Genomic DNA, 22,036 nt, shown 5'->3' with positions numbered 1-22,036 from the left:
CTTGCACACTTTTAGGAAAACTTCCCAAAAGGTCACCCATCCCAAAATTGATCCAAGTCAAGCACATTTAACTTTGGAGTTCTAATGGTCCTGGCTACTGAAAAGAAGTGGCATCTTGTTGGTACCGGTAATACCAAACAATTCTTATAAGCCTTCTTACATCGTACACTCACATACCTGAACGAAATCATGAACCCTATCATTCCGATGTAAATACGGTTGCTTAGAAACTTCTAGGAGCCTCTCATTTCCATGTCTTGTGCAGAGGCAATAACTCCCCGCCCTCATCAACCTCAAGCCTTTCTTTCCCAATAGCTTTCTCTTGGGTAGTCCCTGACCCACATCGTACTGGGAGAGTTATCTCTGATACACCCTGTAATACCCAAGACAACTTTAATTATTGCCAACTGACCCCACAAATCAACATGGGTTCTTTCAGCATGCTTTGTCTTCAGTCATACACTTTTTGGAGAACTTCCCAGAAGGTTTCCCATCTCAAAATTGATCCAAGTCAAGCACACTTAAATGTGGAGTTCTTATGGTACTGGCTACTTAAAAGAAGTTGCATGTTATTAGTACCAAAATATTATTATAAGCGTACGTGCACGAACTCAGGAACCCTATCATTCTGATGCGAATACGGTTGCTTAGATGCCTTTAGGAGCCACCCATCGCAATGCCTTATGCACTAGCGATCACTGCTCGTCCTCGTCATGATGTTGTGATACAAGACGTCAATGAACCAAATCAATATACTCCTGCTAGTCAACTACTTAACTGAAATATTGCTCACGGTATCCCTTTTTTGAAAGAATTTAATAGAATGGAATTTGTTTTATTTAAGATGTTTCGGATCCCAACATTTTTTTTAAAGCAAAAAGAGGTGCAGATGGTGAACCAACTGCAACACCCTTAAAATATATAAATAGAAAGAAACAAAAACAAAAAGAGAAGGGGGACATAGACCAAAACCTTCTCAGACAAGAAAACAAAGCAAAAAAGAAATAAAAAGCAACAAAAATCCAAGAGATAGGAAGGAAAGAACGAAACCCACTTAATGAAAATTGTTTAATTTAAGATTTTTCCAATCCCAACATTAAAATTTTATAAAAATCTTTGTATTTAGTTGTTAATAATACTCTTGTTCTATGTGACGCACCAATCCTCCTAATACTCCAAAATTGATTTTTGTTGTTGGGTATGATTTATGTTCTCCCTAAAATAGAATTTATTTTATATTAATATTATTTATAGCGCACACACCCTTGTTTTCAAAAACATTTCAAAGAAAAAAGACTTGAATAAAAAATTATAAAGTATATAAATTGCTAAAATAAATTTGACAATTGTATTCTAAATGAAAATTTATTACTATTAATATTGTTTGATTTCATTATTGATTTTTTTTATTGAAATCAATTTTGGATAAAAAAATTATTTGAGACTAATATTTCAATTTACAAACATTCACATTTTATAAATTACAGTGGAAATAAAGGTCATTATAACTATCCTTGAGAGGGTTGAAACTATGCATGCACGTTATTGTTAGAAGACTAAGTTTTAAAAACCTAGCCAGCAACTAAAATGTAAACAATGACATTCAAGAAAATGTTTTAATATTTTTTTTAACTTGTTGAATTGATCAAATATTTAGAAACATATTTTGTCTAACTTTTTTTGATAAGGCCAAGAGAAGGGTTAGGCATCCGGGAGAATCTGAGGCATTCCAACTAGGTTGGCACCCCACAGAAACCCCTATCCGCTACTGCCTTTCCAATACATATTATTAAAAAAAGGGGGAAAAATAATTACAAAAGAGGGGGAACTCGGTCAAAACCCTCAAAATGAAGAAAAAAGATAGAAATAAAAGGAACAGAAAAAGCTACAGAAATCTATAGTTTGGTAGCCCATTCCTGTCTTGCGCAAAGTCTGCCAACAACGAAGAAGGCAAAGAGGTGAACCAAGAAGAGTCGTCTATGTCATGCCCTCGTTCTCCAAAACCAGCCGGTAATCAAAATTACCAATTTCCCGGGTGTTCCAAAAGATGATATTCATTTAGACGGTGGAAGAGGACCTTGAGAGCGGGTTTTATATGGAATTTTTTGCATATTTTTCTTCTTCTGAGACTTGGAAACAACCTCTATAAATGGTACCTCGGTTGCTGCTGCCTTTGATAGCCAAGTGTGCATGAAATCTAAGTCTTTTTGTAGCACCGGATCTATCTTAGAACCCTCCGGAGCCACAATGCTACTGATATCAAGAGTCATTTGTTTGACCGGAGATAAAACATGTGTCTGTGTCTCATCATGATGCTGAAGAGGTGCTACACGTGCAGGAACATTGTTAGCCTCTTCTGTAAATAATTCAACGTTTGTACTATGTGTCTGTGTTTGTGCTTCTAATTCCATGACATCCGTAAAGAGCGGCTCAGCTGCTGCAGTAATGTCCTCTTCTTGAGCCTCTGCAGTATCAGAAATTTCTTCCAAGACATGTATTGTTGTGCTGGGAAGCGTATCCTTTCTTATATCATCATGCAGGTATGGTATGAACTCAAAATCATGCTGACCCTTGGTAACATTTTGAGGAGAAACATCATCCGAGTGATGTGCAGCTGCTGACTGAATAACATCGTCATCTGAATGTTGTATGGCTGCGGACACATTAACATTTTGAGGATCTGAGTGTTGTGCATCTGCTGACACAGTAATATCAGTCTGAACCGGTAAATCTGTGGCAACCTCATGCGGTGTTGGAATGTCCTCAACGTCATTGTTACCCACCGGAGCTTCGAAGGCTTTGGATGAACCTATACCATCTAGATTGTCCTTAGGTTGCCACTTCGGAGGCTGCGGTTTCTGTGAAACAATACTTCATTTCAATTAAATAGAGGGTCGTGATTTGTTTAAACTAGAAGCTATAAATAGTATCACAACACCTCTAATAATGGTTTAAAATTTCAATTTACTAATCTAGACATTTATCCATGTTATGTTATCTTAAAGTTCATATCTATAAAGTATAGATTGTTTTAATATTTATGTCCCAGTTGTTTGACGATAAAACTTTACCTATATTTTTAAATATCATATAAAACATTAAAATAAAACGACAAGAAAAGTGTTAGAACAATAATAAATTTATAAAACTATTTTTGAATAGAATTTATTCAACGAAAACTTTTAATCGTTTGAGCTCAATTTGACACAATATCTGCATATATAGTTTAAGATCGTCAACCAATCGCGTAGAAATCATATATGTAACTTTTAATGTAGTTATGATTAAAGGCAAATGTTTTTAATGATCTAACAAATTATTTGATTTACAATGTAAAAACTCTTCACGTATGTAGTGCAAATATTATTTTTATTGAATGTTTACCATTCAAATTTTATAAAAGCTATATAATTATATCGTCTTAGTATTTCTTTTGGGTAATTTAATCAAGGAAAACATATATTAAGCTTCAAAACAATGGAATCGAAATATGGACGGTAATGAAATAAACAATTTTTCAATTAATATTAAAATTCAGTAAATTAAACCAACATTAAATGGTTGTTACAATTTTTCAGTTTTCTTATTACTACATTAATAATTATCTTGGTAAATATTCGATGTTTCTTTACGGTTTGCAAGTCCATATTGTAGAATCATTGAACCCTGCAAAAAAATGAAAAAAATAGGTTTAGAATAAAAAACAAATATACTAGCAATTAAATAATACTTAGGCTTTTTGCGTTGGAAGGAGAGATGTCGCGTTAGATTATAAGGAGTTCTTGTTTTAACTCGTTCTTTTAAAAAAAACAATTATTAACTAACTTTTAATATTTTATAAAACAATATATGCATATGTGTGATAAAAACTTACGTGTTGCAATCGACGCTTGGATCAAATGGGACATTGAGAGTAATGTTGCAAAGTTTTGGTAGTTGAGTTGATCTATCAAACTTAACTCCGAATCTTGATGCAGCGGGTTTGAGACAGTTGCAAACATCCCTCCGACTCTGAGTGGAGTCAGCCTTTTGATTTAAATCATTTGCTCCTGCACAACAATAACTAGTTGGCGTAGCAGGGCCAACACCCTGCAAGAAAGGAAGACATGGCAACAACAAAAAAAGAGCCGAAGTACAGCTCACGTCATCAATTTGGCGTGCATCAAATTTTGTTACTAGCATGCCTAAAATCATCACAAGCATAGAAAGAGAAATAAATTTCTTGCCTGCCATATTAATTTAAATATGTGTACGTGTTTGATGTTTACGTGGATATTTAGAATGATTGGTCTCTACAAGCATGCCTTAATTTATAGGCAAAACTTGTTACGATATGTTTGGTAATTCTTTAATTTTTGTTTATTTTAATATTAAAAATATTCTTGTTAGTGATTTCTTATTTTGTTTCTTATTTTTCTTACATAAAAGGCAATGTTTTTATCTTCAATAATCATGGTCAAAGTTATAATTAAGACAATCAATTCTAACTATAAAGAATTGTAAGAATATAATGTATTCAAAATTTTTATAAAAGTAGTTTATTTATTCTTGAACTCATGTATGTTCAGACATTCTAGAAACACAAATATAAAATTACTAGATTATTATGCATTGTTAACAGATATACAAGGGTATGAATCATTAAGACAGAAAAAGTAAGAATAGTTTAATAAGACAAAATGGAAATATGTATTTTTTTTTATTATGCTCAATGAATTTTTTCTTGATTTAGATCAATGTGTGATGTAGATTAATATGACATCGATTTTATTTTTGTTTTGTTAATCTCGTTAATAACAATAAATCTTTTAATAAGCATTTATTTTTTTGACAAAGATAGATGAATTGTGATGTCTAGTCTTAATTCATTGTTTTGTGACCTGGTAGGATATTGTTAGTTAATATTGTAACCATTTCATGTGATATATTTATTTAGTTTCTCATCTTGTGGAGATTAATAGTTTGAAAGTACTATAAGATAGAAAAAATAAATACTTTTATAAGATTATAATTCCAATTAAATAGACTTTTTAAAATAAAATATTTGTTTTTTAATGATATATTAAAACATATAAATTTTATGAAATTTAAGAGAATTTTTCATAGTTATTTACGAACTTTATAAATCTTATTTCGTTATTTTCTTTTAAAAAATTAATTTGGCTAAACGGACGTTGTTGTCTATAGTGGTGGTTGTAATATCCAATTGAAGATGGTCGTATATGGGGTTTGAACTTCACCCTTTAAGATTCTAAAGATAAATTCTTATAGTTGAGCTAACACCTCATGTGTAATTATTTTCTATTATTAAATAAACTAAAACCATATATCTAACATCCCATAAGACTTTATGTATTGTCGCCTGACCTTACAAACCAACACGGGTTCTTTCAGCGTGCTTTGTCCTCACTTGCACACTTTTAGGAAAACTTCCCAGAAGGTCACCCATCCCAAAATTGATCCAAGTCAAGCACATTTAACTTTGGAGTTCTAATGGTCCTGGCTACTGAAAAGAAGTGGCATCTTGTTGGTACCGGTAATACCAAACAATTCTTATAAGCCTTCTTCAATCGTACACTCGCATACCTGAACGAAATCATGAACCCTATCATTCCGATGTAAATACGGTTGCTTAGAAACTTCTAGGAGCCTCTCATTTCCATGTCTTGTGCAGAGGCAATAACTCCCCGCCCTCATCAACCTCAAGCCTTTATTTCCCAATAGCTTTCTCTTGGGTAGTCCCTGATGTAACACCCCGTTTTCCCAACATAAAAATTCTTAAAAACATTTATCAGAGTAAGCATCAAAACAACGGGATATCACATATAACGTAATCCAACAGTTAAATAATAATTTAACCAATATCTTAAACATTGCAGCGGAAAATCATAAACATAATTCATAAAACGTTTTGGCACGCAGGCCCCATCAAACAGTTCATATCATAATCCATAACATTATAAAAATAACATATTAGTCATGTAAGAGAATGAAGCATGCATAAACATAAACCCCATCCCGTTACGTATCAGAGCGACCTAGACGACACAGTGAGGCAAGGCCACTCACAGAAGCAACTGCACACTAAGCACGATCACCTGCAAGTTACCCATACGAAGGGCAACATTTTCAAGCAGAAGGGGTGAGATTTCATAACAAAATAATATTAATCAAGTAATTCGAATCATAGTTAACATTAACATCATATTCATTCTTAAATAACTTTGCATAATCAAATAACAAATATCACGTATTCACATATTCAATAAACAAATATCACGTATTCACATATTCAATCGTCATCAACAACATAACATTATGGACATGACAATATGACAATGCTCTTAGACTCCTTATATTCATGTGGTACCAATCGTCATCATAAGTATTAATATACTTTAATCGTGCGGAGGACAAAGCTCCTAAAAATCGTGCGGAGGACAAAGCTCCTAATAAACGTGGTGAGGACTAAGCTCAATGAGATGCTATGCATGGACTCTTATGAACAAAACATCGTAATCAACATATCGACATGCATCCAAAAATTTGGAGCTAAACGTCATCATTTCATCATATATAAATATATACAATGCACTTAGTTAAATAACAGCAGCAGCATAATCAAGTCACATAACAGGATGATATCATTATATCAATAGCACATCAATTATATCATAAATTAAACTTTCATAACTTACACCATTGTGCAACACGTTAATCATATTCCATTATAAACAACATATCTTAAACAGCTTTACAGACTGCATTTAACGTCATCATTAGGTCTTATTATCAATTAGGGGTTCACTCTTGATCAAAACGTGCGACACAGATCGCACAACACTCATAACACTCAAAGCTGGAGGTGCTCGCGAGGCGAGAGTTCTTGCTCGCCATGGCGAGTACTAAACAATTCCAAAACTAAAGTCATTCTGGGTCTAATCTTGCCCTACATTCATTCCTAATCATTACTAGGTATGTTCAGGCACTCTAAGGCATTCAAGGTCCAACTAAAAAGGTCGAAACACAAAATATGACATGCTCTCTGCCTTAGCTCGCGAGGCGAGGAAGGGTTGTTCGCCGTGGCGAGCGATGCCAGAAACGTTCGCGAGGCGAAGGGAAAGGACTCGCGAGGCGAGCGATGAAGATCATAGCTCGCCGTGGCGAGCGATGAATGTCGCTACGGCCAGGTTTTCTAATTTCACAAAAACTCGACGATTCACATGGTTCTAAGCTTGTTTTGATTCCAAAGTTCGTCCTAAACATTATCTAAGGTCTAGGAACACTTTCTACATCAATTAAACCAATTCTCACCGTTTGATCATCAATTCTAAGGTTTTGACTTAGTTTTCGTTTTCTCCAATTAATCCTAATTCTTGCTAATTATTCATCAGAATTACAACAACTAATATTACTGAGTTATTAGTCTCACCCTTACCTGGTTATGAAGAAATTGCAGCCCTCTCTATGCTCTTCTCCCTTCTAAGCTTTTTCTCCCTTTTCCAAAAGTTTTCACGTACAATGAGTTTCTAAAATATTAGGTCTTCTCCTATTTATATCTCATCCTAATTACTTATCTTATCTCACTTTCTCCCCTAAAACTATCTAAAATATCAAAACAGTCATCAACTAAATATTTTATATTATTTTCAAATCTTTATTTTATTTAACAATAAAATAAATCCCTTAATCTTATCAAATCTTCCAAAAACTCATAACTTATCTCAATATCAATCAAACCATCAATATAGTCGTAAATCATTCAAATCATACCATAATCATGCATATATTATATAAATATAATATAATCGCATAAACTCGATTAAATAAGCAATTAACAAAAGTGGGCGTTACAACTCTCCCCCACTTAAAAGATTTTCGTCCTCGAAAATTTACCTCAAGCAAACAACTCTGGATAAGACTCCAGCATTTTACTCTCAAGCTCCCACGTCAAGCTTTCACCAGTCGCTCCCGTCCAAACGACTCTCACGAGAGGTATCTCCTTGCCTCTCAACGTCTTCACTTTACGATCGTCAATCCTCACCGGTAAAGTTTCTACCGTAAGGTTGTCTCTACCTTGCACATCGTCACTCTGGATTACATGAGATGGATCTGGAACATACTTTCGAAGTTGCGACACATGGAAAACATTGTGCAAATTCGAAAGATGTGGCGGTAAACCCACTCGGTAAGCCACCGTTCCAATTCTTTCCAATATCTGATACGGACCAATGAACATCGGGGTCAACTTCTTTGACTTCAAAGCACGTCCTACGCCAGTCATAGGAGTGACTCTCAAAAACACGTGGTCTCCTTCCTGAAACTCAAAATCTTTTCTACGCTTATCGTGATAACTCTTTTGTCGACTCTGCGACGCTTTCATTTTCTCTTGGATCATCTGAACCTTCTCAGTAGTTTGCTGAACAATCTCTGGTCCTAAGACCACTCTTTCACCTGACTCAAACCAGCACAACGGAGTTCTGCATCTCCGACCATGTAAAGCCTCGAAAGGTGCCATTCCAATACTTGAATGATAACTATTATTATATGTGAACTCGATTAACGGAAGATGACTATCCCAAGTTCCTCCTTGCTCGAGAACACAAATCCTCAACAAATCCTCTAGCGACTGAATTGTCCTCTCCGACTGACCAGCTGTCTATGGATGATACGCCGAACTCAATCTCAGCTTCGAACCCAAAGCCTCTTGCAAACTTTTCCAAAATCTAGAAGTAAATCTTGGATCTCTATCTGACACAATGCTCGAGGGAACACCATGCAACTTCACAATCTCCTTGATATAAATCTCTGCCAACTGGGCAACAGGGAAAGTAATATTAATCGGTAGAAAATGAGCCGACTTCGTCAATCTATCAACAATAACCCAAATTGCGTCGTTCCCTCTAGGAGTATTCGGCATACTCGTCACAAAATCCATGGATATACTATCCCATTTCCATTCTGGCACATCTAAAGGTACCATCATTCCAGCGGGTTTCTGATGCTCAACTTTCGACAAACTAAACAGGAATACACAAACTGTGCCACATCTCGTTTCAAACCAGACCACCAGAAAATATTCTTTAAATCATGATACATCTTCGTAGCTCCCGGGTGAATACTCAAGCTACTTCTATGACTCTCTTCAAGAATCATCTTCTTAATCTCTTCATTGTCTGGGATACAAATTCTTCCTTGGAATCTCAACACACCTTGATCATCAATTTTAAAATCACTGTCTTCAGTCTGATCTCTAGCAACCAACAAGTCCACAAACTTTACATCAACTCTCTGTGCTTCCTTGATACTTTTCAGGAATTCACTATCAATCTTCAGCATACCCAGTTTCACACTCTGAGGTGACCATTCGCAAACCAAACTCATATCTCTAAACTGTTCAAGAAATTCGAACTCTCTGACCATCATAGCGGACATATGCAATGTCTTCCTACTCAAGGCATCTGCAACAACATTAGCTTTACCTGGATGATAATTCAAACCAAAGTCATAATCTTTCAACAATTCAAGCCATCTTCGCTGTCTCATATTCAATTCCTTCTGATCGAACAGATACTTCAAACTCTTGTGATCACTAAACTCCTCAAATCTCGAACCATACAAGTAATGTCTCCATATCTTCAATACAAAGACTACGGCCGCTAACTCGAGATCATGCGTAGGATAATTCTTCTCATGAACTCTCAACTGTCTTGAAGCATAAGCTACCACTTTACCTTCTTGCATAAGCACACCTCCTAAACCCAACTTGGACGCATCACAATATACCACAAAAGTTTCATTAGACTTTGGCAAAATCAAAACTGGAGCAGTCGTCAAAGGCTTCTTCAATTCACTAAAACTGTTCTCACAATGGACGTCCCACACAAAAGTTTTACGTTTACAAGTCAACTGCGTTAGTGGAAGAGCTAACTTGGAAAAACCTTCAATAAACCTTCTATAGTAACCAGCTAAACCCAAGAAGCTTCTAATCTCTGTAACGGACTTAGGAGTCTCCCATTTCGATACCGCTTCAACTTTAGACGGATCCACAGCAATACCATCACCAGAAATAACATGGCCAAGAAAACTCACTTCTTTCAACCAGAACTCACACTTAGACAATTTGGCATAAAGTTTCTTCTCTTTCAACACTCGCAAGACAATCTTCAGATGCTCAGCATGTTCTTCTTCAGTCTTGGAGTAAATCAAAATATCATCGATAAACACAACCACAAACCGATCCAAAAATGCATGGAAGATGCGATTCATATACTCCATAAACACTCCAAGTGCATTGGTAACACCAAAAGGCATAACTTTATATTCATAGTGACCATAACGCGTTCTGAAAGCTGTCTTCTGCATATCTTCATCTTTCACTTTAATTTGGTGATAACCTGACCTCAAATCAATCTTGCTGAAAACACGTGCACCCACTAACTGATCCATCAAATCATCAATTCTCGGAAGTGGATACCTATTCTTGATAGTTACCTTGTTCAACTGTCGATAATCAATACATAGCCTCATACTACCATCTTTCTTCTTTACTAGCAAAACCGGCGCTCCCCAAGGTGAAACACTTGGTCTAACAAATTTCTTCTCGAGCAAATCTTCCAACTGTTTCTTCAACTCGGATAATTCGGAAGCAGACATACGATAAGGTGCCATCGACACCGGCTTCGTTCCCGGAACAAGATCAATAGAAAACTCAACTTCTCTCTCTGGAGGCACATCAGGAATCTCATCTGGAAAAACTTCAGGAAATTCACACACCACTTGTAGCTTATCAATCACTGCTTGATTCTCAACAGATAAAGTAGCCATTAACGAAAACATCAAGATACCATCGCGTTCCAGTTGCTTCAGCTGCTTAGTAGATAAAAACTCTGCACCACTCTTCTCTTCGACGGAAGAAAAATGCACTGACTTACTAAAACAATTAATAAGAACGTGGTTGTACTCTAACCAGTTCATACCCAGAATTACATCCATACCGCTCAAAGGCAGACAAACTAAATCCATTTCAAAATCACGACCAAACATAGACAAAGGACATTTCAAACATACGAGAGAAGTAGTCACCGAACCCTAAGCTGGAGTTTCGACAACCATCTCTCCATTCATATCAGACAAATCAAGACCCAAAGCAGAAACACAATCGAAAGCAATAAAACAATGCGTAGCACCAGTATCAATAATAGCAACCAAAGGAGTATTATTAATATAGCAAGTACCTCTGATCAAACGATCCTCGTTCTCCGTCTACGTACCAGTCAAAGCAAAGACCCTACCAGTAGTCGGCGCCCTCTTAGGCTGAGTACACTGTGAACTATGTGACCCTCTCCATTGCAGTTAAAACACACAATGTCCGTACGCTTGCATTCGGCTACAATATGACCTTTCTTGCCACACCGGACACACTTCTTGATTTCCTCAGGGCAGACATTGCTTTTGTGGCCTTTCCCACCACAATTGAAACACACAATCTCAGTAGCATCCTTCTTCTTAGGCCGCCTATCATCGACCATCTTCTGTTTCCCTTTATCAGCGGGGGCACTGTACGGCTTAGGACGACTCTGCTGTCCCTTGCCCTTCCTCTCGTTCACTATCTTGTAGTGAACCTTGGTATCCTCTTCCTAGATCCTGCAGCTATTGACCAAATTCTGAAAAACTCTAAGCTGTTGGTATCCAATCGCCCTCTTGATGTCGGGCCTCAAACCATTCTCGAACTTGACGCATCTCGAGAACTCAGCATTCTTAGCAGTATAGTGCGGGTAAAACTTCGCCAACTCAACAAACTTGGCAGCATACTCAGTCACAAACATGTTTCCTTGCTTCAACTCAAGGAATTCAATCTCCTTCTTCCCGCGAACATCTTCCGGAAAGTATCTTCTCAGGAACTCTCTCCTGAAAACAGCCCAAGTCACAACAGCTCCTTCTTGTCCAAGGGTAGGTAGAAGACCAACCCACCAGTCATCAGCTTCCTCAGCTAGCTGATGAGTACCAAACCGCACTTTTTGATCTTCAGTGCACTGCATAACCCGAAAATCCTCTCAGTCTCTTTCAGCCACGTCTGGGCTCCATCAGGGTCATAACGTCCTTTGAAAGTTGGAGGGTTCTTCTTCATGAAAGTCTCCAACATCCTAGCTTCAGCATTCGCACCAGCATTCACGTTAGGTTGTTGTCCCACAGCTTGGGCAACAGCTTGTAGAGCAGCAGCTAACGCAGCATCGTTTCTGCCAGCCATTTCTGATATTCTACAAAAGTAGCAACAACATCATAAGATAGTAATATAAATATTACTAAGACTCGACACGACTCCTCTAATTGACCGGACGGACCAACCTGCTCTAATACCAATTGTAACACCCCGTTTTCCCAACATAAACATTCTTAAAAACATTTATCAGAGTAAGCATCAAAACAACGGGATATCACATATAACGTAATCCAACAGTTAAATAATAATTTAACCAATATCTTAAACATTGCAGCGGAAAATCATAAACATAATTCATAAAACGTTTTGGCACGCAGGCCCCATCAAACAGTTCATATCATAATCCATAACATTATAAAAATAACATATTAGTCACGTAAGAGAATGAAGCATGCATAAACATAAACCCCATCCCGTTACGTATCAGAGCGACCTAGACGACACAGTGAGGCAAGGCCACTCACAGAAGCAACTGCACACTAAGCACGATCACCTGCAAGTTACCCATACGAAGGGCAACATTTTCAAGCAGAAGCGGTGAGATTTCATAACAAAATAATATTAATCAAGTAATTCGAATCATAGTTAACATTAACATCATATTCATTCTTAAATAACTTTGCATAATCAAATAACAAATATCACGTATTCACATATTCAATAAACAAATATCACGTATTCACATATTCAATCGTCATCAACAACATAGCATTATGGACATGACAATATGACAATGCTCTTAGACTCCTTATATGCATGTGGTACCAATTGTCATCATAAGTATTAATATACTTTAATCGTGCGGAGGACAAAGCTCCTAATAAACGTGGTGAGGACTAAGCTCAATGAGATGCTATGCATGGACTCTTATGAACAAAACATCGTAATCAACATATCGACATGCATCCAACAATTTGGAGCTAAACGTCATCATTTCATCATATATAAATATATACAATGCACTTAGTTAAATAACAGCAGCAGCATAATCAAGTCACATAACAGGATGATATCATTATATCAATAGCACATCAATTATATCATAAATTAAACTTTCATAACTTACACCATTGTGCAACACGTTAATCATATTCCATTATAAACAACATATCTTAAACAGCTTTACAGACTGCATTTAACGTCATCATTAGGTCTTATTATCAATTAGGGGTTCACTCTTGATCAAAACGTGCGACACAGATCCCACAACACTCATAACACTCAAAGCTGGAGGTGCTCGCGAGGCGAGAGTTCTTGCTCGCCATGGCGAGTACTAAACAATTCCAAAACTAAAGTCATTCTGGGTCTAATCTTGCCCTACATTCATTCCTAATCATTACTAGGTATGTTCAGGCACTCTAAGGCATTCAAGGTCCAACTAAAAAGGTCGAAACACAAAATATGACATGCTCTCTGCCTTAGCTCGCGAGGCGAGGAAGGGTTGTTCGCCGTGGCGAGCGATGCCAGAAACGTTCGCGAGGCGAAGGGAAAGGACTCGCGAGGCGAGCGATGAAGATCATAGCTCGCGAGGCGAGGATCATAGCTCGCCGTGGCGTGCGATGAATGTCGTTACGGCCAGGTTTTCTAATTTCACAAAAACTCGACGATTCACATGGTTCTAAGCTTGTTTTGATTCCAAAGTTCGTCCTAAACATTATCTAAGGTCTAGGAACACTTTCTACATCAATTAAACCAATTCTCACCGTTTGATCATCAATTCTAAGGTTTTGACCTAGTTTTCGTTTTCTCCAATTAATCCTAATTCTTGCTAATTATTCATCAGAATTACAACAACTAATATTACTGAGTTATTAGTCTCACCCTTACCTGGTTATGAAGAAATCGCAGCCCTCTCTATGCTCTTCTCCCTTCTAAGCTTTTTCTCCCTTTTCCAAAAGTTTTCACGTACAATGAGTTTCTAAAATATTAGGTCTTCTCCTATTTATATCTCATCCTAATTACTTATCTTATCTCACTTTCTCCCCCAAAACTATCTAAAATATCAAAACAGCCCTCAACTAAATATTTTATATTATTTTCAAATCTTTATTTTACTTAACAATAAAATAAATCCCTTAATCTTATCAAATCTTCCAAAAACTCATAACCTATCTCAATATCAATCAAACCATCAATATAGTCGTAAATCATTCAAATCATACCATAATCATGCACATATTATATAAATATAATATAATCGCCTAAACTCGATTAAATAAGCAATTAACAAAAGTGGGCGTTACACCTGACCCACATCGTACTGGGAGAGTTATGCTCTGATACCACCTGTAATACCCAAGACGACTTTAATTATTGTCAATTGACCCCACAAATCAACACGGGTTCTTTCAGCATGATTTGTCTTCAGTCATACACTTTTTGGACAATTTCCCAGAAGGTTTCCCATCTCAAAATTGATCCAAGTCAAGCACACTTAAATGTGGAGTTCTTATGGTACTGGCTACTTAAAAGAAGTTGCATGTTATTAGTACCAAAATATTATTATAAGCGTACCTGCACGAACTTAGGAACCCTATCATTCTGATGCGAATACGGTTGCTTAGATGCCTTTAGGAGCCACCCATAGCAATGCCTTATGCACTAGCGATCACTACTCGTCCTCGTCATCCTTAGACATTGCAATATATATATATATATATATATATCTAAATTTCAAATCAAATGTGATTTTCTACATGATGTTGTGATACAAGACGTCAATGAACCAAATCAATATACTCCTGCTAGTCAAATACTTAACTGAAATATTGCTCACGGTATCCCTTTTTTGAAAGAATTTAATAGAGTGGAATTTGTTTTATTTAAGATGTTTCGGATCCCAACATTTTTTTTAAAGCAAAAAGAGGTGCAGATGGTGAACCAACTGCAACACCCTTAAAATATATAAATAGAAAGAAACAAAAACAAAAAGAGAAGGGGGACATAGACCAAAACCTTCTCAGACAAGAAAAAAGCAAAACAAGAAAACAAAGCAAAAAAGAAATAAAATGCAACAAAAATCCAAGAGATAGGAAGGAAAGAACGAAACCCACTTAATGAAAATTGTTTAATTTAAGATTTTTTCAATCCCAACATTAAAATTTTATAAAAAATCTTTGTATTTAGTTGTTAATAATACTCTTGTTCTATGTGACGCACCAATCCTCCTAATACTCCAAAATTGATTTTTGTTGTTGGGTATGATTTATGTTCTCCCTAAAATAGAATTTATTTTATATTAATATTATTTATAGCACACATACCCTTGTTTTCAAAAACATTTTAAAGAAAAAAGACTTGAATAAAAAATTATAAAGTATATAAATTGCTAAAATAAATTTGACAATTGTAATTCTAAATGAAAATTTATTACTATTAATATTGTTTGATTTCATTATTGATTTTTTTTATTGAATTCAATTTTGGATAAAAAAATTATTTGAGACTAATATTTCAATTTACGAACATTCACATTTTATAAATTACAGTGGAAATAAAGGTCATTATAACTATCCTTGAGTGGGTTGAAACTATGCATGCACCTTATTGTTAGAAGACTAAGTTTTAAAAACCTAGCCAGCAACTAAAATGTAAGCAATGACATTCAAGAAAATGTTTTAATATTTTTTTTAACTTGTTAAATTGATCAAATATTTAGAAACATATTTTGTCTAACTGATTATTCATCATTTAAATTAAATAGAGGGTCGTGATTTGTTTAAACTAGAAGCTATAAATAGTATCACAACACCTCTAATAATGGTTTAAAATTTCAATTTACTAATCTAGACATTTATCCATGTTATGTTATCTTAAAGTTCATATCTATAAAGTATAGATTGTTTTAATATTTATGTCCCAGTTGTTTGACGATAAATATTTACCTATATTTTTAAATATCATATAAAACATTAAAATAAAACGACAAGAAAAGTGTTAGAACAATAATAAATTTATAAAATTATTTTTGAATAGAATTTATTCAACGAAAACTTTTAATCGTTTGAGCTCAATTTGACACAATATCTGCGTATACAGTTTACGATCGTCAACCAATCGCGTAGAAATCATAAATGTGACTTTTAATGTAGTTATGATTAAAGACAAATGTTTTTAACGATCTAACAAGTATAATTGATTTACAACGTGAAAACTCTTCACTTATGTAGTGCAAATATTCTTTTTATTGAATGTTTACCATTCAAATTTTATAAAAGCTATATAATTATATCGTGTTAGTATTTCTTTTGTGTGATTTAATCAATGAAAACATATATTAAGCTTCAAAACAATGGAATCGAAATATGGACGGCAATGAAATAAACTATTTTTCAATTAATATTAAAATTCAGTAAATTTAACCAACATTAAATGGTTATTACAATTTTTCAGTTTTCTTATTACTACATTAATAATTATCTTGGTAAATATTCGATGTTTCTTTACGGTTTGCAAGTCCATATTCTAGAATCATTGAACCCTGCAAAAAAATGAAAAAAATAGGTTTAGAATAAAAAACAAATATACTAGCATTTAAATAATACCTAGGCTTTTTGCGTTGGAAGGAGAGATGTCACGTTAGATTATAAGGAGTTCTTGTTTTAACTCGTTCTTTTAAAAAAACAATTATTAAATAACTTTTAATATTTTATAAAACAATTTATGCATATGTGTGATAAAAACTTACGCGTTGCAATCGACGCTTGGATCAAATGGGACATTGAGAGTAATGTTGCAAAGTTTTGGTAGTTGAGTTGATCTATCTGACTTAACTCCAAATCTTGATGCAGCGGGTTTGAGACAGTTGCACACATCCCTCCGACTTTGAGTGGAGTCAGCCTTTAGATTTAAATCATTTGCTCCTGCACAACAATAACTAGTTGGTGTAGCAGGGCCAACACCCTGCAAGAAAGGAAGACATGGCAACAACGAAAAAAGAGCCGAAGTACAGCTCACGTCATCAATTTGGCGTGCATCAAATTTTGTTACTAGCATGCCTAAAATCATCACAAGCATAGAAAGAGAAATAAATTTCTTGCCCGCCATATTAATTTAAATATATGTATGTGTTTGATGTTTATGTGGATATCTAGAATGATTGGTCTCTGCAAGCATGCCTTAATTTATAGGCAAAACTTGTTAAGATATGTTTGGTAATTCTTTAATTTTTGTTTATTTTAATATTAAAAATATTCTTGTTAGTGATTTCTTATTTTGTTTCTTATTTTTCTTACATAAAAGGCAATGTTTTTATCTTCAATAATCATGGTCAAACTTATAATTAAGACAATCAATTCTAACTATAAAGAATTGTAAGAATATAATGTATTCAAAATTCTTATAAAAGTAGTTTATTTATTCTTGAACTCATGTATGTTCACACATTCTAGAAACACAAATATAAAATTACTAGATTATTATGCATTGTTAACAGATATACAAGGGTATGAATCATTAAGACAGAAAAAGTAAGAATAGTTTAATAAGACAAAATGGAAATATGTATTTTTTTTTATTATGCTCAATGAATTTTTTCTTGATTTAGATCAATGTGTGATGTAGATTAATATGACAATGATTTTATTTTTGTTTTGTTAATCTCGTTAATAACAATAAATCTTTTAATAAGCATTTATTTTTTTGACAACGATAGATGAATTGTGATGTCTAGTCTTAATTCATTGTTTTGTGACCTGGTAGGATATTGTTAGTTAATATTGTAACCATTTCTTGTGATATATTTATTTAGTTTCTCATCTTGTGGAGATTAATAGTTTGAAAGTACTATAAGATAGAAAAAATAAATACTTTTATAAGATTATAATTCCAATTAAATAGACTTTTTAAAATAAAATATTTGTTTTTTAATGATATATTAAAACATATAAATTTTATGAAATTTAAGAGAATTTTTCATAGTTATTTACGAACTTTATAAATCGTATTTCGTTATTTTCTTTTAAAAAATTAATTTGGCTAAACGGACGTTGTTGTCCATAGTGGTGGTTGTAATATCCAATTGAAGATGGTCGTATATGGGGTTTGAACTTCACCCTTTAAGATTCTAAAGATAAATTCTTATAGTTGAGCTAACACCTCATGTGTAATTATTTTCTATAATTAAATAAACTAAAACCATATATCTAACATCCCATAAGACTTTATGTATTGTCGCCTTACCTTACAAACCAACACGAGTTCTTTCAGCGTGCTATGTCCTCACTTGCACACTTTTAGGAAAACTTCCCAGAAGGTCACCCATCCCAAAATTGATCCAAGTCAAGCACATTTAACTTTGGAGTTCTGATGGTCCTGGCTACTGAAAAGAAGTGGCATCTTGTTGGTACCGGTAATACCAAACAATTCTTATAAGCCTTCTTCAATCGTACACTCGCATACCTGAACGAAATCATGAACCCTATCATTCCGATGTAAATACGGTTGCTTAGAAACTTCTAGGAGCCTCTCATTTCCATGTCTTGGGCAGAGGCAATAACTCCCCGCCCTCATCAACCTCAAGCCTTTATTTCCCAATAGCTTTCTCTTGGGTAGTCCCTGACCCACATCGTACTGGGAGAGTTATGCTCTGATACCACCTGTAATACCCAAGATAACTTTAATTATTGTCAACTGACCCCACAAATCAACACGGGTTCTTTCAGCATGCTTTGTCTTCAGTCATACACTTTTTGGAGAATTTCCCATAAGGTTTCCCATCTTAAAATTGATCCATGTCAAGCACACTTAAATGTGGAGTTCTTATGGTACTGGCTACTTAAAAGAAGTTGCATGTTATTAGTACCAAAATATTATTATAAGCGTACATGCACGAACTCAGGAACCCTATCATTCTGATGCGAATACGGTTGCTTAGATGCCTTTAGGAGCCACCCATAGCAATGCCTTATGCACTAGCGATCACTACTCGTCCTCGTCATCCTTAGACATTGCAATATATATATATATATATATATATATATATATATATATATATATATATATGTAAATTTCAAATCAAATGTGATTTTCTACATGATGTTGTGATACAAGACATCAATGAACCAAATCAATATACTCCTGCTAGTCAAATACTTAACTGAAATATTGCTCACGGTATCCCTTTTTTGAAAGAATTTAATACAATGGAATTTGTTTTATTTAAGATGTTTCGGATCCCAACATTTTTTTTAAAGCAAAAAGAGGTGCAGATGGTGAACCAACGGCAACACCCTTAAAATATATAAATAGAACGAAACAAAAACAAAAAGAGAAGGGGGACATAGACCAAAACCTTCTCAGACAAGAAAAAAGCAAAACAAGAAAACAAAGCAAAAAAGAAATAAAAAGCAACGAAAATCCAAGAGATAGGAAGGAAAGAACGAAACCCACTTAATGAAAATTGTTTAATTTAAGATTTTTCCAATCCCAACATTAAAATTTTATACAAATCTTTGTATTTAATTGTTAATAATACTCTTGTTCTATGTGACGCACCAATCCTCCTAATACTCCAAAATTGATTTTTGTTGTTGGGTATGATTTATGTTCTCCCTAAAATAGAATTTATTTTATATTAATATTATTTATAGCACACACACCCTTGTTTTCAAAAACATTTCAAAGAAAAAAGACTTGAATAAAAAATTATAAAGTATATAAATTGCTAAAATAAATTTGACAATTGTAATTCTAAATGAAAATTTATTACTATTAATATTGTTTGATTTCATTATTGATTTTTTTTATTGAAATCAATTTTGGATAAAAAAATTATTTGAGACTAATATTTCAATTTACGAACATTCACATTTTATAAATTACAGTGGAAATAAAGGTCATTATAACTATTCTTGAGCGGGTTGAAACTATGCATTCACCTTATTGTTAGAAGACTAAGTTTTAAAAACCTAGCCAACAACTAAAATGTAAACAATGACATTCAAGAAAATGTTTTAATATTTTTTTTAACTTGTTGAATTGATCAAATATTTAGAAACATATTTTGTCTAACTGATTATTCATCATTTAAATTAAATAGAGGGTCGTGATTTGTTTAAACTAGAAGCTATAAATAGTATCACAACACCTCTAATAATGGTTTAAAATTTCAATTTACTAATCTTGACATTTATCCATGTTATGTTATCTTAAAGTTCATATCTATAAAGTATAGATTGTTTTAATATTTATGTCCCAGTTGTTTGACGATAAATATTTACCTATATTTTTAAATATCATATAAAACATTAAAATAAAACGACAAGAAAAGTGTTAGAACAATAATAAATTTATAAAACTATTTTTGAATAGAATTTATTCAACGAAAACTTTTAATCGTTTGAGCTCAATTTGACACAATATCTGCGTATACAGTTTACGATCGTCAACCAATCGCGTAGAAATCATAAATGTGACTTTTAATGTAGTTATGGTTAAGGACAAATGTTTTTAACGATCTAACAAATATAATTGATTTACAACGTAAAAAATCTTCACATATGTAGTGCAAATATTATTTTTATTGAATGTTTACCATTCAAATTTTATAAAAGCTATATAATTATATCGTCTTGGTATTTCTTTTGTGTGATTTAATCAATGAAAACATATATTAAGCTGCAAAACAATGGAATCGAAATATGGACGGTAATGAAATAAACTATTTTTCAATTAATATTAAAATTCAGTAAATTTAACCAACATTAAATGGTTGTTACAATTTTTCAGTTTTCTTATTACTACATTAATAATTATCTTGGTAAATATTTGATGTTTCTTTACGGTTTGCATGTCCATATTGTAGAATCATTGAACCCTGCAAAAAAATGAAAAAAATAGGTTTAGAATAAAAAACAAATATACTAGCATTTAAATAATACCTAGGCTTTTTGCGTTGGAAGGAGAGATGTCACGTTAGATTCTAAGGAGTTCTTGTTTTAACTCGTTCTCTTAAAAAAACAATTATTAAATAACTTTTAATATTTTATAAAACAATTTATGCATATGTGTGATAAAAACTTACGTGTTGCAATCGACGCTTGGATCAAATGGGACATTGAGAGTAATGTTGCAAAGTTTTGGTAGTTGAGTTGATCTATCAGACTTAACTCCGAATCTTGATGCAGCGGGTTTGAGACAGTTGCACACATCCCTCCGACTCTGAGTGGAGTCAGCCTTTTGATTTAAATCATTTGCTCCTGCACAACAATAACTAGTTGGTGTAGCAGGGCCAACACCCTGCAAGAAAGGAAGACATGGCAACAGCGAAAAAAGAGCCGAAGTACAGCTCACGTCATCAATTTGGCGAGCATCAAATTTTGTTACTAGCATGCCTAAAATCATCACAAGCATAGAAAGAGAAATAAATTTCTTGCCCGCCATATTAATTTAAATATGTGTATGTGTTTGATGTTTATGTGGATATTTAGAATGATTGGTCTCTGCAAGCATGCCTTAATTTATAGGCAAAACTTGTTACGATATATTTGGTAATTCTTTAATTTTTGTTTATTTTAATATTAAAAATATTCTTGTTAGTGATTTCTTATTTTGTTTCTTATTTTTCTTACATAAAAGGCAATGTTTTTATCTTCAATAATCATGGTCAAACTTATAATTAAGACAATCAATTCTAACTATAAAGAATTGTAAGAATATAATGTATTCAAAATTCTTATAAAAGTAGTTTATTTATTCTTGAACTCATGTATGTTCACACATTCTAGAAACACAAATATAAAATTACTAGATTATTATGCATTGTTAACAGATATACAAGGGTATGAATCATTAAGACAGAAAAAGTAAGAATAG

At 33.8% G+C, this 22,036-nt stretch overlaps 2 protein-coding genes across 2 annotated transcripts; both read right to left on the bottom strand.

Annotated features, from left to right (window-relative positions):
- Window positions 1–16,693: 16,693 nt before the first annotated feature.
- LOC11415619 (non-specific lipid-transfer protein A) lies at window positions 16,694–17,269 on the bottom strand. The gene is made up of 2 exons (XM_003599729.1): window positions 16,911–17,269; window positions 16,694–16,703 (listed from the first exon to the last, which is right to left on the bottom strand). The coding sequence occupies exons 1-2, from the start codon at window positions 17,267–17,269 to the stop codon at window positions 16,694–16,696; spliced, it is 369 nt and encodes a 122-aa protein (XP_003599777.1).
- A 3,759-nt stretch (window positions 17,270–21,028) lies between these two features.
- On the bottom strand, window positions 21,029–21,604 carry LOC120579539 (non-specific lipid-transfer protein A). Its single transcript, XM_039831961.1, has 2 exons — window positions 21,246–21,604; window positions 21,029–21,038 (listed from the first exon to the last, which is right to left on the bottom strand). The coding sequence occupies exons 1-2, from the start codon at window positions 21,602–21,604 to the stop codon at window positions 21,029–21,031; spliced, it is 369 nt and encodes a 122-aa protein (XP_039687895.1).
- Window positions 21,605–22,036: the final 432 nt, after the last annotated feature.

This window comes from Medicago truncatula, chromosome 3 (assembly GCF_003473485.1).
Source record: "Medicago truncatula cultivar Jemalong A17 chromosome 3, MtrunA17r5.0-ANR, whole genome shotgun sequence".
Lineage (NCBI taxonomy): Eukaryota > Viridiplantae > Streptophyta > Magnoliopsida > Fabales > Fabaceae > Medicago > Medicago truncatula.
Note: the sequence above shows the minus strand (reverse complement) of the source record. Positions and strands in the feature narration are given on the sequence as shown.

Bases quoted from the DNA above. Each gene is read 5' to 3' on its own strand.
- LOC11415619 (XM_003599729.1), bottom strand. From the start codon at position 17,269: ATGGCGGGCAAGAAATTTATTTCTCTTTCTATGCTTGTGATGATTTTA.
- LOC120579539 (XM_039831961.1), bottom strand. From the start codon at position 21,604: ATGGCGGGCAAGAAATTTATTTCTCTTTCTATGCTTGTGATGATTTTA.